The 19,270-nt window shown below is 32.1% G+C and overlaps 1 protein-coding gene across 8 annotated transcripts in view; it reads right to left on the bottom strand.

Moving 5' to 3' along the window:
- Positions 1-19,270, bottom strand: part of LOC105335602 (calcium/calmodulin-dependent protein kinase kinase 1) — a 56,993-nt gene that overhangs the window by 36,899 nt on the left and 824 nt on the right. For 3 of the 8 annotated variants that reach the window (XM_011439564.4, XM_011439573.4, XM_011439565.4), the window contains exons 2-4: positions 17,977-18,232; positions 15,689-15,765; positions 11,853-11,958 (exon numbers count right to left, since the gene is read on the bottom strand). In XM_011439564.4, the coding sequence (XP_011437866.2) occupies positions 11,853-11,958; positions 15,689-15,698 (116 nt within the window). In that variant the 5' untranslated portion in view covers positions 15,699-15,765; positions 17,977-18,232. Of the gene's footprint in view, positions 1-288; positions 437-4,079; positions 4,632-4,773; positions 4,914-11,852; positions 11,959-15,688; positions 15,766-17,976; positions 18,233-19,270 lie in introns of those variants that run through there. The other 5 variants (XM_011439568.4, XM_011439566.4, XM_066078816.1 and 2 more) reach the window with 5 other exon arrangements.

Raw genomic sequence — 19,270 nt, 5'->3', positions numbered from 1 at the left:
TCTAGAGTATACCTCAGATAGACTACTCTGAAAATGGACAATAAGAAAAACTCTACGTAACTTAGCTCATACATTGCACTCCTGGGTCAGTTCATTATAAGCAAGGAAATAGAAAAATGCTGTCTATACATTGCATAGACTAAAACAACTGAAAGAGTAGACTAATCAAATTAAAAAACTGCTTTTCATAAAACAGAAATAATAGCCTAAAAAATCTGCTTACTTAAGCTGTATGAAGGAATTGAAACAGAACAATTCACTCTTATTGCTATGAGTTAGTAAACTTACAATGATTCCAGCATTTAAGAGGTGGAAATGGATTGGATTGCCACTATGCAAACTATTAGAGATACAGCTGATCATGTCACCACTTAAATGTGAAATCCAGTTCGATTATGATATCCATGCTTTTTTAAATGCATGTACCAATAAGAGCATGAAAATTGAAAGAGGAAGACAAATTACAAGGAAATGTTTTTGGGATGCTAATTGTGGAAAGATTGAAAGGATTCAGGATGCAAAAATTTCCCTATCTGAACAACAGTCAGATATAAATGTAAAAAGATGACAAGTTATTTAAAGAACACTGATTTATCTTTTTGATTTCAAAGAGCCATGGCTAAATATATAACCAGAAAAAAAATATGTCACATTGCTGTTTGACACAACTACCCAAGTTCTTATAAACATGGTTCTATTATTGACATTCTTGCAAAAATTCTGCACATATATTAGGTTGTGTTGATTGAAGCTGGATGGCATTATAAAGACTCATGTACTTCAAAACAACAATTGTTAAGGCTTTTGGGCTTGCTCTTCAATATTTTTAAATTTCATTTGTACATGCATATTCAATATTGTACCTAAATGGGATGTAATATTGTGAACATTATAAACTTAAAGTCAATAGTAAATATATACTACATTCACATGTATCATTGACAAGTATTATCAAAGAAAACAGTGCACAAGTACTTAGCAAGCTTAGAGGGCAGTGTCTTTTAAGCAACCCAAATAATTGGCCTGATTACTTATAAGTACATGTACTGAGCACTTAAATCAAACTAGGCCATCTTTTATAGTTTAGAGGTTTTTCAGCTAATGAGTAATATAAATCACATTTTCATCGTAGTGGCATATATAACTGTTTGGAAGAATCAAATAATTCTGTGTAAGAGACCCTAAATGTGGTACTTCAGTTCAAGAAAAAGAAGTCCCCTCAAGCTACTAATGAATCATTAAATGAAAGAAAACATTTTTTTATATCCATGGTGTTTAATATACAGTGATATTAAATTTTTTCCAAAAGTGCAACAGGAGAGAACGCAAAAGGTCAGGTATTTCTAATTAATCATAGACAAAAGATAATTAAAATGAGGATCGAGGTCTCTGAACTACACAAGATGAAAAGGGTTGACATTTTTTCTTTCAAAAATTGTGGCACCATTACAGCTCAAAAGGTACTTTAAGAGGCAAAATGTGGTGTAAATTCTATGTGATTAATTCACAGATTGCTTTCTGGTTTTTTTTCTTTTACAACCTTAACCTGCTTCAACAAAGCTAATAATTGTTATCACACTATCTGATTTATCATCAAAACCATGTACAACGTACTGTACTGTTTCTTTTCATTTATATCATACTGTAAACCAACTTTTATTTGCGTGGGAGAAATTTTCGCGAGGTTAGCAAGAGCCTTGTCGTCGCAAATATTTCTCGCCACAAACCAATCCTTTGTCTATAGTTTTTATTACAATACAGGTCTAAATAAGACTTGGTCGCGAACATTAGTTGTTGCGAACCAGTTTATCGGCAGTTGATCGCGAAATAAAGTCGCCGTGAATAAAAATTGGTATATAGTTAAATTGTATATGCACTATATTTTAATTCTTCTTTGGTAGCTAGCTAACTGATGTGTGATTTCATCAATTTTCATGAGCATGCACCATTTTTTAAATTTTCTGTTAAGTCACAGTTTCAAGGACCATACATACACTTCTGGCCATGCAATGATCCTATCAATACAACATCATGATATTGTAAGACACTGCATTTCAATAAACATTAAATTCTATGGATCAGCTCAGCAATGGAATCCAGAAAAAGCCGTAGTCAATGAAAATTTGATATATCATCTATCACAAAATCAATATTAAAGTTAATAACATATTGACATACTCAAAGGTGACCTTAGGTAAGCTTGGTCAAGAATGACCAGGTATCAGATGATATTATGATTTGTTTAATGATGGCAAATTAAACTGACATGGTTGTATATGTACTCAGTCACTATAATATATAATTAAATGGCATTTTTTATATCTCATCCTATATTAGCCTGAGGTCAGCCCTGAAAATAAAGAGTTTTAAGTTTAAAATAGATAGATATATACAGTGACTGAGGGCCAATACGGGATGCAATATAAAAAATGCCATGTCATTATTTTTATATCATATACTTATAGAAACTATCAATGAAATCATCATGTGATGCATGATTATTGTTCACAAATTGCTTGATATCTATATATTTGTCTTATTTAAACTTTCCATGCAGTGTCAATTTGCTTCTGCCCAGCTGAGTGTTTGTATACTATGGGTAAGTTGACCTCAATTTAATTATTTGATCATGCATACTCGGACATTGGAATTGAATGACATATACCTATATATATCTATGTCATAAAAGCAGGTGACTAACAGAGAGGGGTGTATCATAACAACCAAAGATTGCCGAAAAAGGGGAGTACAATATATAAAAAGTGCCTGTTTATTTATTTTATTATACTGAATGTCTTAATTTTAAAAAAACTTAACTGCTTTTATATAGGAATGATGTGAATTCTATGGCGAACCGTACGAGCATAATTTACCCGCATGTAACAATTCATTGTTACCCAATGCCAAGTGTTTTGCTAACACTGAGAGTAATAGAATGGATTATCAACTGCATCTAAACCAATCAGATTTCAGTATTTAACATGAAATTTATTATAATATATAAATAGTGCCTGTTTAGGAGGGTAATAATTGAAATTGACACTGACAACCAAGAAAACCATTGTCATCTGACTCGAAGCACAGGTTGACAATGGTTTTTGAGGGGTACGTGTCAATTTCAACTGTTGCCCTCCCAAACAGGCACTTTCTTACTTTATAATACTGAATCTCTTAGTTATGTCGAGAAAACTTTACTGCTTCTTTAGGAATGACATGTGAAGAATTCTTCAGTGAACCATAGTGCATATTTACGCGCATGTCACAAGTCATTGTGTTACCCATTGCCAAGTGTGTTGCTAATGCTGAGGGTAATAATATAATAACTGAACGGATTATCAACTGCATTTAAACCAATCAGATTTCATATTTAACATGAAACTTATTATAATAATAAACTTTATTTCCCATTCCTTGCATTTATTACAAACATGTAGAGGAATTTTTGGTGTAAGTATTGTACAGGGAGGGAAAGAGTACATGTACATTTATTTATCTATGAGTATATATAAATCTCTATGTCCTAGAATTATGAGAGATCTATAATTAAATTTCAATATAAAAATCACGTACATCATCTAGTGGCTAATTGTGTTAACTTTACCAGGTACCAGTACATTTTTTTTAAAATAAGAAACAAATACAGTCTCTTTCTAAATGCTTAAGTGTGGCAAAGCATATTTCTAAATAAACAGCATTTTTATGGATCATTTGTTTTTACTGCAGAGATCCTGCAAATGCATGATACTCTGCAAAAACACATCTTGCTGAAGCTTCCATAATCATGGATCACTTTAGATTTCATAAACAAAATCTGACTAGAAATTGAATTAATGGGAATACTCTGCATACATTCTAAGAAACCAGAGTTTTTTGAAGAGCTCTAAAAATTGCTGAAATTCTGACTTGATGAACTGGAGATAGCACTCAGACTGATATAACAAAACCAATAGTGTGCAATTCCTTAAAGTCTTAATTAATGTCACAATGGACAATTTTATAAAAAGTTTTATCTTTTGATCAATGTTATAAAAAAAAAAACACTGAAAAGGAACTGAAACACTTTTTTTTTTTACACTTACCCAGAATTTTTGACACAACACATGAATTTGGAAAAACAATGCAGAGGTGCTCCTCTTCTACCATTTCCTTTGGCCTTCTTCAGAGGTTTTTGAGTCCAAGCCATAGTAGCTACAGAACCCTTTATCACTGCATTATCACGGCTGATGATTATTTTTCCTCCCAAGAGTCATAAACACACAACTAATACATAAAACCTGTAACTCTCCTCGTACAAAAAACAAATCCTCTTAGATTTTCATTACACATTTTTTTTTTTCACATTAATCTACTTCCAGCAAAATTTAAAAAAAAAAAATGTCAATATTTCATTCACAGTGGAAAGTGTATCTTGGCAATAAATCCAATTTGAAACTTCTGTTTACAAAACTGAATGAAAAAGAATAAAAAAATGTGTTGTCCTGTTCAAACAATCTTCATTCATCTGAGAGCCTGACAGCGGCATTGATTTCAAACAATCGGACTCTCATCCCTAGTTCTCAGAGTGGCATCAAATTTGTTCCAGGTGATATTTTCATCACACCGAATGGTATTATACCTATAATAATGTAAGAGTTGAACCAGTGTGCATTATGACTGAACCACTCAGAAGCTTTTATTAACTTCCGATCAATCCATGCTTAGTTACTGAGCCATCTGCTGTGCTTAAAGCTGCCAGATCGTATTATTAAAACAAAAACAAAAAAACAAAATCACCTTTCAGACTGCTAGCTAGGTTTCAATCAGCTACATTAGCCATTAATATACCTAAACTAATGATTGGTATGGATGTGTAGTAAGTTCCATTTCCACCTCTTTTACTCCCATCACTAACTTATATTATCACTTTTTCGGAACTGCATGCCCGGAGTAAATCCAATAATAATCATCTGTTTGGTTAGAAAATTCTCCTTTTCTAATTCGGTAATCATCTATTGCTGCAACATTTTAGTTTAGTCCCTGTAGGCCTTTTTCAGAGCCTAAAGCTGCTATTTAGATTGTATTTCCCCCTTCTGTATAGACAACAAAAATTACCTTTCATCACATTGTCAATCATATTTTCTTCTTTCTATCTGTCCATTTCATTCATTGATGTTATATATTTTGTTACATAATCAAGTCAGGAACGCTCGAGGAGACAACAGATAATTATAGATGTGGCCTACGATTTAGGGTCTGGATGTGTATATTTACACAGTAAGTATTCCTGCACTTCATCTTCACTCCCACAGTACACTCACACCTTGTCCACCTATAACTGCCAATTTAAGGTACTTAAAGTATAGTGTAGATCAGTGTAATATAGTACGTTGAAAAGCCCGACACTTAGATAAATTGATACCTTTACTTTGATTTATTGACTGTTTATCCCCTGAAATGCAATCTTCACTACAAAATTCTGTCACCTGCTCATTAACAATTGTATGAACATATAACATATATATAACGATGTACCAAGAAGATTACATTTCAGCAGATAAATAGTCAATAAATAAAGAAGTTTCTGTTATAAAAGGAAATGTATGATTTATCTGAGTGTCAGGCTTTTCAACAGTCATTTTTTTTAGAATTTAAATTTTGAAGATCAGGTGAAAGCTTGATCGAGAAATAAAGTTCCAAAAATTCTAGCATTTACCAAATAATAATAAAAAAACCAAATTTCATAAAAAATCTTCTCACACATGGCTCATATTAGAGGTTTTTCTTCCCAAATTCAAAATCCAGACTTTTCAGCACCTTTTTGCTGATTTTCAATAATGGAATCTTTAATTAATCCAAACCTTAAAAAGATGTAAGACTTTGAAAACTTTAAATTCAACAATGTAAACCAATGTAATGGTTCGTCATAGTCAATATTAATGAATTCTGTATTATGAATGACCTTGACTTTTATTACTTAATTTTACTGATGCCCTTGACCTCAAGGGCATTACCTATACCTTAGAGGGCACCAATTAAGAAAGAGAGATGTACAGACAATATACGTGCTTTAGAAAGAGAAATGTACAGACAATATAAGTACTAACACAACTCGGGCAAAGTTTAACAAACCAATATCAAAGTATAATGACCATTTGTAAGCAAATCAAGTTTTCATGCTTCAGTCTCAACAGTAAAAATCAAAAGAGTGATAAGAATGGGAAATTATTACTAGACATACCTAATGTGACATATTGAAGTCTGTTTCATACTCCAATCTGATCATCTATGGGTTTTTTCTACCTGTAAGCTTCTTAGATTTTCCTGCATTTTGCCAGAAGCTTGTATCTTGGTGATTCAAATTCCATCAGTATTATACGTACTGTCATAATGACATAATACACGAAGGTAATTGCTTTCTGAAGGTTGAACTCAGCAGCAAGTAGGTTGGAAATAATTTGTCCAAAGATCTCAATAAATCCGTAAGTTTTGGGGTGGTGTTTTCTAACAATATGACACTGCAACACTGCAGTGAGACACTGCGAGAAAGAGGGAGGTTGAGGGGGTTGAATTCCAAGAGGAATTACATTCAATTAGTCCACGACTGATATCAAATAAGGACCTTTAAGCAAAGGCTGAATTTCTGTGTATTATGGTACCGCACCTACTCTCTGGTATATTGCATTGGCCCTGCGGAATTCAGATTTGATTTTTCACCAATAAAGGATGTACACCTACTTCGAGTTAAGGCAATTTTCACAAATTATTGTGTTAAAAATAAAACTTCATAACATTCCATGAAATGTAATTTATTCTGTAATATTGCATTGTTTCGCAAGAGCACTAAAATTATATCACTGCCTCTGTTTGCTTGAAAATCATAAAAATGCTGAATTTTGATATTCAAGATAATGTTAAACATAGAATCTGAATTACAGCCAAAACGATTACCGGTAATAAGAGTCAACCTTCGGATAAATAATCCCTTGGAACATTAGTGGATCATTTTAACAATAAACAGTTTTAGTTATAATGGTTTCATTGATTAAAACTCAGTCTGTTTTGTTCCATGCAATTTAAAAACATTAATATCAACATAACATTCATTATCATTTGCTTGTATTAAAGGTGATACTTGTATTTACAAATCACCTGATGGACATATAACTTCCAGGTTTACATTTTCAAAGTACAATATCATAATTTACGTGATCATGCAAGCATTAATTGATCAGCAGCAGACAGTGGAAATGCAATTACAAAATTCTGCCAATGTTTGTACATTAAGCCTAAATGTAATTTACTAAAGAGATGAAACGTAAAACCATTCAGAGTTTCTTTTTTTATAGCAAATATGGCCAAAAAATTAAAAGAGTTGATCCTATCAAGGGATATTCCCACCTACATGTATTTCTTTTGAGCACAGGAATGGAAATTGTGTAATGATGGGCCAAGAATGAAGACAGATTGTTTGACTGTCTGTCATTTTGTCCATCCCATCTCTCTTCCAAACAGCTCGTTCCAACATGCCTGGCGCTGATAGCAACCGGAGAATTTAGATACACCATTAAACAATTTCACTCCACTCAATGTCCATCTTCCTTCATTAATCCTGACAATTGATTTCAACTTACCATTCACTCCTTGCCAGCTACTGCAATCTTCATAGGAGTAAAAAGATTACACCAACAAAAAAGGCAATTATCTGAGGCCAATTTTCTTTCCTGTGTGGAAAACTGACATACAAATATATCAAACGTGCACAGTTTTTTTTTTATCTAATTTAAAAGTTTTCTCAAGGGCAAAAAGGAAAGTGTGAAATTTTGGCATTATAAAAATCAATCATTTACTGCATACAGTACGTTGCTTTCAAATAAGTGGGCTATGAACCATACAATTTCCAAATACTTCTTTTTTTAACAATTCAGGCAGCAAGTTACACTATGGTACCCATAATACATGTATTTCACTTGCTTTCTGGCCCATCACCAATTTCAGACACTTTTTTCACTGGTTACAAAAAAAATCATTTTTATCAAAATAACCATCATAATTTTATCATTTTTTTCTGATCATTACTGGCAAAACTAGGCTAAATCTATGATGGGAAATATTGATATCTTAAGTATAATTAAGCCATTAAGGCTTCATCTAGGCAGCTGTCATCAGGAGGAAAAAAACCTACTCCAAAACAGCCCATTCTCACTCAATAACAAATCTATTCAGTACATAACAAGGAGATCGAACTGATAATTGGGGGTCATCTGCAGCATCAAACAAGTGTCATGAATGGGCACTAACAAACATATTTACTACAGTTCACAAGTATTGCTAAAGTTGACAACATATAACATCATGAATGAACACTGACAGACTGTTACCTTGTTGATAAGCATTTGGCACCCTATGAACCATACGCGGGATCATCAATATAATGTTCAGGTTGAAAACACGTAATATCAAAATATAGTTGCCAACATCATGACCATGCAGCATCAGCCATTTTTAAAATGTATACTAAGATGTGTCAAAAGCTTTAAAATCTAAATATGTTGTTCAAAACTGTGCTTGTTAGCTCAAATAGAAGTGTTGAACAGCTCCAATGTGATACATTCTGCAAATATTAAATATGGCAAACATAATCTTTTCAGAATGTTCTAATTATAACAATTCAAGTCACACCATTGAGTATACTAGTATTTCATTGCAGCCAAAATCAATACAGACCGTTGTTCTTGCTTTGTATAAAATGTATTTAAAATTTAACCTCATTTTGAAGGAAAATTTGTGTAAAAAATTAATAATCTCTTCTGATTTTGCCAAGTTAGCTAGATCATTCTAAGAAGTATTTGACCATTGTTTATTCAACCTTGTCACTCAATTTATGAACTTCAACCTTGTTATACATTTATAAGTACATTATGTACTATGTATAAGTTTTGAAAAGTCACTACCAAGAGGGAAGCTATATATGAATAATGTATATATACATAGAGAACAAAAATTTTTAAAGCACATGCACATACCCTTCAATCATTATCACATTTAGTGTGCAACAGAATAAAGAGAATAACAAACCAATAAAGACGTCACCTGACATATTTATTATCCTGAAGTGGATTCCAAATGACAATTTCCAGATTCCAATTATTTTTCAAACACCCTTAATTGCTGAACTTGGCCACTATCAATTCCCCTTGGCATTAGAAATCAATTTTTAAGACTTTACTATTTTAAAAAAAATAAAAAATAGGCTTTCTTTGGGAAAAAAGAACCAAAAAATAAAACAAATTGATATATCTTGAAATCACTTTAAAAAATAGGCTTTCTTTGGGAAAAAAGAACCAAAAAATAAAACAAATTGATATATCTTGAAATCAAGAGGGACGGATATAGCTTTCTGATATGGATGTGCTAATTAAGACCTTAGGCTAGCTTCATTAACTGCACAGAAACAATGAAAATTAGGTACATGCATGTGCATCTTTGTCCATAACTAAATTAAATTTTCAATGTCCATAATATAGTGTAAAACTTCAATCTATGATTCAACCAAATGCAAATATGCAATGCTTTAAAAGAATTCTTCAGCTTTTATGAACAAACAAACTTGTTTCAGTTGGCAGCTTTATATAAGCACCATTTGATATTTCAAAAGCCATCTTGATTCAAGCATTAAATGAGCAACCATCAACAAAGAAAAAATAATTCCCTGTCATGCACCGAGTGCACAATATGAATTATAAATGCTTATTCCAAACATGAAAATACTTTGGATATTGATTACCAGTAATATAACTTTCACTCTTTTAGTTGCATTATACAAGTATGATTTAGAAGAGCTAGATAATGCAGAGGCTTTAAGAAAAACCACCGTCTCTGTTCTTGCCGCAAGAATTACATAGGCCTATTGCCTGCATGACAAAGTTATTTTGTCAAAATCGGGGGCAAAGATGTCAATAACACAAAGACAAACAAAGGGCTACGGAATGAGAAAGTTCTTGTCTCGCACATTAATACCAAGGAGTGCAATGAACCTCCAATTTTTTTCCGCCAACTTTGGGTAACAACGCAGAAAGAGCCGACAAGTAAACCAATATGATAACTTGCATTACACCCACATTCGCTGGATAATAGGATGAATTAACAGAAAGGCTGTAATTTACTGGGTATGGTCAAACTCCAAATAAATGGAAAAAATGATGAGGAGGGGGTGCAGGATCCAAAGGGTGTAATTATATATAGGAGGATCCATGGTTTCTTCTAGGATATGAATTTTTAACAGTCAATTTTATTTTTTAATTAGAGTTTCTAAGAAGTTCATTAAAAGGTACATTAAATAAGGATATAATGTCTCCCTATTCCTCAAATGAATAAGTAATGATATACATGTTGTTCAAAATAATATATACATTTGCAACATTTTTCTTTTCAGTTGACAAAACAAGGAAATTTTACTACTATTGAGTAATACAATGACAGGTTTCTATTGTCGTTAAAATTTTACGTGTACTAGTTTAATAAAATCAAAGAGAACTAAAATTATCCTAGGCATTTGATATACTTTTTCACAGCAAATTATTTTTTTTATTCAGAAATATATACCAGATGGTTATAACAGTTCTCTTTAAGAAACTCCTGGTCAGAATTTTTCAAATATATTGACTAACATGAAAAGCCCCAAACCCATGGTTCTGACTTCATAAATAATAAATACATTAATAACATACAGTGTTGCTGTAATCAGCTGTAATTGACAATAGTCTACAACTCTCTAATCTCTCGCAGCTAGACAAAGAAAAATGTACATGGTAATATGGATCCTATTCCGTAGAAAATCAATTCTGGGACTGTGAACACGTAATGTGTTTACAGACAGAAAACATTGTTTATCTCAATGTATTGGTGCCACGGATGAAATTATTTGTTTCGAGTTTGATAGAACGGTTAAAATAATGGATCATCTGTGAAGACGATAATACTCAAGAACCTAATATTCATGCCTGAAAAAAAAATCCCCAAACCACAAAAAATAATAGAGAAAAAATAATTTCAATACAGAGGGATTTACCGTAATTGAAATTTCATATCTTTGATTCAACTTATCCGGTAACTATGATTAAAATCATCTAAAAATTCCAACATTAAGCATATACATACATGATAGATCTTAATCTTCAATAATAAAGTTATTTATTAACAGTTTTATGAGATTTCCATTTGACAGGCTGTGAATTAATAAACAGGTACCAACAAATTCATTTTCTTTTATAATTTTCCATGCAATTTTGGGGTTTTTTTTTTTTATAAAATTGCAACACATTTACATGAGAATTTGAACATCTGATATATATACATGCGCGGATCCAGAAATTTTTTCCAGGGGGGGTCCGAAGGATAATTGTGTTTGCCAGGGGGGGTCCGAGGCATATTTTCGCGATAATTTTACTATGTAAATTTAATAAATTTTCATTTTCCAGGGGGGGTCGGGACCCCCCCGACCCCCCCTCTAGATCCGCGCATGATATACAAAAGGAATTTGGAAATAAGAGAAAAATAATAAGAAAAGATGAATTCTTTCAGGTTTCAAATTTGACTTAATTACCAGGAACAGATAAAGAAAACTGGCTGAAAAAATTAGCGGTATAATTATTTTCCTCTAAAACTGGAGGAAAAGGATCTTTATTGCTGCTACTTGGTTAAATTGAATAAAATGGAGATAGTTGGGGCACTTTTTGATTTAAAATCAACATTGCAATATGTGTCATATACAATTTTTTTTCTCTCAAATAAACAGATAATATTATATCAACATCTGCAAACTTTTGTCCTGAAAAGAGAATGTGTACAAAAATGAGAGCCATCACAAGACTTACTTTGAGATCTTCTTTCTGGCTGGTGGATGAGCGGATCGTGATTTTTTAGGGGTGGGCTTTATGCTGATGTGCCGAGGTGTGCCAACTTCTGTACAGACACTAACACCTACAAAAAGTGAAAGCAAAGTGTGCAAGTGATGTGTGCATTGAATTCTTAGCTCTTGCTATATTTAAAATATCTTACCTATAAACTTAAGCCCTTTCAGTGTTGAAACTCAGATTCTTCCTTCAATCAAAATCATATTTGAAAGAGCTGTTCTTAAATTTCCAAATTATATATTTTCCCCAAAAAAATAGTTTACAGAAATACATAGAAGGAATACTAAAGCTTCAATCTCCAGTACTCTCAACACTGCAATTATTGCCAATAGTTCTGTGAATGGTTACTACTTCTTTTCATAAATATATACATTTAAATATCTGTTCCTCCTTTAGCATCCATCTGTAGATGATGAATACTTTATAACAAGCAACAAGATGGGATACAGCTTTGAGTGAGTCATTAATCATGCCTTTTATGACAACGCACACCCCGGTTTGTTAAGAAATAAAAACTTTCCCAACATGGTCATTTGACCATCAATTAATCATGCATATATGTATTAATTTTCAGTTGCAGGAGAGCTAATAGATATTACTATGGTAAGAAAAATATGGAAAGCAAGGCAAGTATGTATACCAAAAAGCATGTACCGGTAATATAATTACCATTCATGCAGAAACTCAAACTTGCGTCAACCATACATAGTTCATATTAACTTGTTTTTTCAGCTAGATGTTGGTTTTTCTTTCTTATTTCCCACAAGAGGGGTTAATAGATTTTTTTCTCTATTAGTAAAACACTCTGGAGAAAAATAGTAAAACAACATGTCTGAAAATATCCATATTCTGGTAGAAATTATGGAGATATGACAGAGATTTGGAGAGAAGTCATCATAACATGATAATATTTTTGACACAACAAGGCTTTAAATCATTTTATCCAATTTCTTTTGCACGTTCGGGACACCAAGGAGTGAACAAGGGATTGGTCAAACTTTAAATGGACGTCAATCATTTATTTTCCAATTAATGCCTACTGCTGATCTATCCCAAACTTTCATACGTCTTGGAAGCTTTTTATGCATGTATTTGTCAATGAAATCATAGAGAATAATCTGTTTTACAGCAACATACCGTAAAATCATTAGATTTCGTGGTGGCTCAATTTTCGTTGAATACGTGGGTACCTCTAATCCACCAATTAACATTCTCCACGAATCAATAAATTAGGGTTATAAAGTTATATTTCCTTTTGTAGGTATAAGATAATGCATGAAATTATGTCCCAATGAACCTGTAAAATTTAAGGAATCCACGAAAAGTGGTCCCCACAAATTTGAATGATTGCATGGTAATTATTCAGTTTGAAAACATTAAAATATGATCCAGATGAAACTTCCTATCTGATAATAAACACTTACGACCTCTGTTATATGAACTGCCTTCATTACATGACCACACAGATATACATGTACTAATGACTTATCATTGATAGTGAATTATAAAATCAAGTACATATGAAAATAGCTACTGTAGATTCCTAATTAAACGTGAGGAATTAATATTGCGCGTAAAATCACGAGAAGCTCCTCTCCCAGATTTTGAAATCTCTCTATTATTTTATGGGAGTTGAATACTAAAAGAAATTGGGATAAAAAGTCAGTGTTCGTGATTTTTTGCTTCTCGCGATTTTATCCAAAATGACAGGATCGCGGAATTAAATACTCACGCATTTAAAGTACTTGTTATATTATCATACCAAGAATATCAAGATTTCTAAACAATCATTCTCAGCCTTCTCTGTTATAAGCCATCTAATGGTCAAAATATAAGAGACAAACTTGCTGCCAATTAGATGAATATCGGTAATTTCTTTCCATTTTTTATAATATTTATAACAACTTTTTTCAATCCTTTATCGAGTACCTATCAATTAAAGTCCAACTTTGAAGTTAATGTATAACATAATATATATATATACTACACATACCCCTTCACCTTCTTGATGACTGTATGGTGCAGGAAATTAATTAAATGAAACATTAAGGAGCTAAGGTTGGAAGGAATAGATTGATTTGTAATACTAAGTTACAAAACATAGACTTCCTCACTCCCTTCTCTTACAGCTATTAAGTGTTCAATTAGTATACCGCACCAATAATGCTGATTTCATTTAGAAGACGTGCAAATTAAGAGCCAAATGTTCAGCCATTAAAAAGAATTTTAAGGCATTTGCTAATGGAAAATGTAGCAGCAAGGGGTGATAAATTAACACACACAGACACATTTACCAATATACCAGAAAATAAAAGCTAGTGCATTAGTCTGAATAGAGTCATCAAATGTCATTTGCAATCCACACTCCAAAATTCACACACTTACAGTGCCCGATTTTAAACCCCCGAGGTTCACAGCGTGGTCATGACGGCCATATATGAGGAAAACTGTGCAGCGGCTAGCCATCAACTGAGTGCAATTAATATTTGGTGGGTTCATATATAAACATCTATACATCACTCACTAAGGCCTAAAAAAAAAAGTTGTGTGTTTAGGGTAACCCGACCTAACCTACAAAAATGCCCCAATCCTACCATTTTTAGATGTCTGTTTTTATCCAATTGTGAATTTTATATTATTTCTATTAAAAAATCCGTTTTTAAATATGACACAAACAATATTCTTAGGATTCATGTAGAAAAAAATATGATAAAATAAAAAAAAATCCCTACCTACCTAGCCTAATTTTTTCATCAGTGTTACCCTAAACACACATTTTTTTTATTACGCTTAATTGAAACACAGTCCTTATCGTTTATAAGTAAATAAGTAAGTGAATAATTTATTTGAGTGACATATGCTACAAAAACTTTTACAGAAATATGTATATAACAATTAACACAGGGAATAACACTTGACGGTTATCAGATTTATAAGTCATTTTATACATGAAAATACAAAATATCATAAAATGTAATTTAAATTTCATGACAAATAATTTTTTTATATATACAGAATAGATTGCCTGTATATATATGCTGAATAAAAGAGTTTGACAGTTTGTCTGGGAAAGTTAAATAAAAGAAACCTAGTGCATGGCATGCCACAATCATTTGCACCATTAATCATATCAGGTTAAGTTTCATTCATATTAATTTATTAATATTCATTTGAAAATTTATCACTTCACAATACAGATAAGTAGTTTGCAAATATTCATCAATTAATCTATAATGATTTCTTTACCATTTAATGGGCAGTGATTCAAAAGTTTATTTTTACTCAGAATGTTTCCTTAAATAGTATTAATGTGGAATATGCAAATATTTGCTTTTTTATTGCAAAGACCAATGAAATCATATGTCTCTATGGCACACAGTCATGATATACATTCAGTCCGAGTGGGAAAAAAAATGACATATGGCAAGAGAGACAATCTCTGTTAGAGTTTTTGGACCTGAACATCTCAAAATAATTTACTCATATACAAATGAATTGCAGATGAAAAGTGTGAATATCAATGTATGTTCAACTACAATTCAATTGCTGCTTTTCATCTCTTTTTTTTCAGGATTAATGGGTGAGATATAATGCTTTTAGTAGCATAAAAATTTAGTTAGATAGTTAATGTACTGAAGCAGTCCCGAGTTTCTTTTAACACAGCACATATGTAAGGAAAATGTGCAAAGCATAGTGTTGCATATTCTTGTTACAAATTAAATACCTATTGCATTTGGTTACAACATCTAGAAATAATATCGTACATTACAGATGTCGAAAAGACTTAAAAAACATACCTGCTCCCATAATGGCTCACTAGGGATTCACTCTGGCTTGTTATACTTAATTCAAATCTCACATCTATGCAGTCTATCTGAAAAAAAAGTGGCAAATGAACTGGTCAGAATGAATGGAAAAAACTAAAGTAAATGTAATCTAAGTTTAAATTTCTTTAACAAAATACAAATATTTCAATCCAAGTTCTTCACTAATCAGCTTGACGCATGAAATCTAGTTTCGTGGCATTTAGCTAGAAGTTATTCAATTTAGAAGCATTTTAAAGCAAGAGGCCCAGGGGCCACATCGCTCACCTGAGCAACAATTGCCTTAACTCTGATCAAATAAGCATTACAGTATCAAAACCATAATATCTTGACAACTAAGTACAGTAGATCTTGCTCAAGAAATTTAAAAAATCTGCCGATTTCTATCCACATATTTTTATGATAAATATCAAGCCCCTTTTGTTGTTGCAGCTGTAAGAAGATTATTCTCTATTCCTAAATACCCCCCCCCCCCCCCCACTTTATGGCCAACTTTTTTCTAGGAAATCATGGTTTGATCAAATTTTAGTCTGCACAACCCATGCTTTTACACAAAATACTACTTTTTGGACTAAAAAAAGATTTTCCCTATATATTCCTATGTAAAAATGCATCCCCCATTGTCGCCCCTCCCAACCCACAGGGACCATGATTTAAAAAAAAAAACTTGAATCTAAACTACCTGAGGATACTTCCCTCCAAATTGAGCTTTTCTTGCCTAATAGTTCGTGAGAAGAATATATTACAAGATTTTCTCTATATACTCCTATGTAAAAATTCATCCCCCCATTGTGGCCCTGCCCTACCCCTCAGGACCATGATTTGAATAAACTTGAATCAACACTATGTGAGGATGCTTCCACACAAGTTTAAGCTTTTCGGCCAAATAGTTTTTGAGAAGAAGATTTTTAAAGATTTTCTCTATACATTCTTCTGTAAAAATCCATCCTCCCATTGTGGCCCCACCCAGGGACCATGATTTGAATAAACTTGAATCTACACTACCCGAAGGATGCTTCCATACAAGTTACAGCTTTTCTTGTCAAATAGATTTTGAAAAAAAAAAAACAAATTTTCAATAATTCTAAATTATCTCCCCTTTAAAGAGGGTGTGGCCCTTCATTTGAACAAACTTGAATCCCCTTCACCCAATGATGCTTTGTGTCAAGTTTGGTTGAAATCTGCGCAGTGGTTCTGGAGAAGAAGATGAAAATGTGAAAAGTTTACAACAACGACACATCAACGATGACAGACAACAGACAAATTTTGATAAGAAAAGCTCACTTGAGCTTTCAGCTCAGGTGAGCTAAAAATCAAAGCTTGATCAACAAGGAATGATTCCATTTCACATTAAGAATAATCGATAAAGCTCAGAACAATTTATCCATTAGAATTCTACAATGATATAAAGTTCCATCAAAGGAAAATCTGCAGTTTAAAGAGCCTATTTTCCACCAAATGCCCTACATTGTGCAAATTTCTTTATTATGTTAAGTTTTTTTAACAGGGTCATTATCAATCAGCCATTTGTATGCTATATTAACTCTTTTATTATAAAAAAAAAAATTAACAACATGTCCCAATAGACAACCTTATAACGATTGAACACTGACATTTCCAATGACGCATTAAAAAAAAAAAGGTGACAGACAATCTTGAGACTATGCCTAATCCGTGCAGACAAACTGACAGGTGAATTTTTGTATGACACTGAGTTCCCAAAACTACTACATACAACACGTATATACATATAACTTACTCTAAAAGTGGTAATTTACACATGGGGGAAATTAAAACCTGTAAAATTAGACGTGTACTTATATTTAAATAACCACAAGCGTAAATAACCACTTTTACAGTAACATGCATGTTACATTAAACTTTTGTTATTCAAATGTTACATCAAAATTCTGATTCTTATTCAAATGCTGAATTAAAGTTTTATAATTCAAAGAATTCTTTGAATTCCAAAACATTAATGAAAATGTACATGTAGGTATGTATTAAGCTAGTAGATTATAGTACGGTATATGAGGATTAATATTTCTATTATTATAAGAGCAGACTCTCTCTCTCTCTCTCTCTCTCTCTCTCTCTCTCTCTCTCTCTTTTGAATTAGGTTCTGAATAATATAGAACATGATATATGTATATTGGAATTGATATCAAAATTCTAGCACTACAAACTTAATCATCCCCTCCTTATCCATCAAAATAATTAAGGTATTAAAGAAGAAAATTTTAGAAATAATTAAAACTTACAAACCAACATGAAAGGCACAGTCAACATTCAAATCTTTAAAGGCACTCATGTCAAGAAGAAAACCAAATCTGCATGAAGCATCTGAAATCCAAGGCACTTGGATCAGCAAATGAAGGCACTTGTGTGAATTGTAGTACAGTGTGGATTTGGTCAGTCGCCTGTATCCATCTGGATCTGTGATGTCAATCCTTATGTAAGTTCGTTAAAGTTCAAATCTCAACGTTGTTCCTACACCAGGTGTATTAATTTATCTTCCTGAAGAGAGCAAAAATATCAATGAATTTCCAATCAATTTAAGTGAAGAATGACTGCTGTGCAACATTGAACTTAAAATTTCAACATGAATTTGAATCCATTTTAATGACTGGACTCATTAATTGCTCATGAGCGTCCATTAGTATACATGTATATAGGAGTTTATAATCAATAGAGCCTGTACATTGATTTCTTTGGTTATACCTGCATGATGGTCATCGTCTCTTTCCAAGTTTATACGCTTATTGATCTACCTCCTATGTTAAAAACATTATTCCAAACAAAGGACAGATACCACCCATGAAATAGATAACATATATCTTTTAAAGAATCAATTCAGAAATACTGTTATGATACCAGATATAGTACAAAATATTTCATTCAATGCCACATAAAGTTTGCACATGCATACATAAATTTTCTATACAATTTCAATACCTGTTGATTCATATATACCAGAATATATACCAGAATTACCTTTATATTGGCTGCAATCATTCCAGAAAAAAAAATTACATAATTTTGCTGATGCAGAGTAATGAATAATATTTGTTTTTGTTTATTGAATGTTGATTCTGTTGTACTGTATTTCATTTATGGTGTTCATGCAGGTATGAGCATGTAAACAAATGTATCTGAAATCAGCATATCATAAATCTTTATATATAGGTGAACCAAATGATTTGTATCAAAATACATAAAGATCTAAAAATGAATAATAATAATAGGGATAACAAACTTATTAAAGACCATGCCCAGCCCCAAATTCAAAATTATCTCTAAGACCCCTATAATAATTTATATTTAATGTTAAGAATCGTTAGTATAAATTGAGTACTATTTTGATCAAGGAGAACTTAGGATAACATTTGGAAATATTTTAATTCTTGGAATTTGGGGCTTTCAAGAAGATTGTCCTTAGTTAGACTAACTTAGACAACTAGCTAACTTGAATTCTTATTGTTTGTTGTACGTGTTAGTTCCAACTAACTTAGTCAACTAACATGAATTTCCCTTATGAATAGTGGGTTACAGACT

Source organism: Magallana gigas, chromosome 3 (genome assembly GCF_963853765.1).
Source record: "Magallana gigas chromosome 3, xbMagGiga1.1, whole genome shotgun sequence".
NCBI lineage: Eukaryota > Metazoa > Mollusca > Bivalvia > Ostreida > Ostreidae > Magallana > Magallana gigas.
Note: the sequence above shows the minus strand (reverse complement) of the source record. Positions and strands in the feature narration are given on the sequence as shown.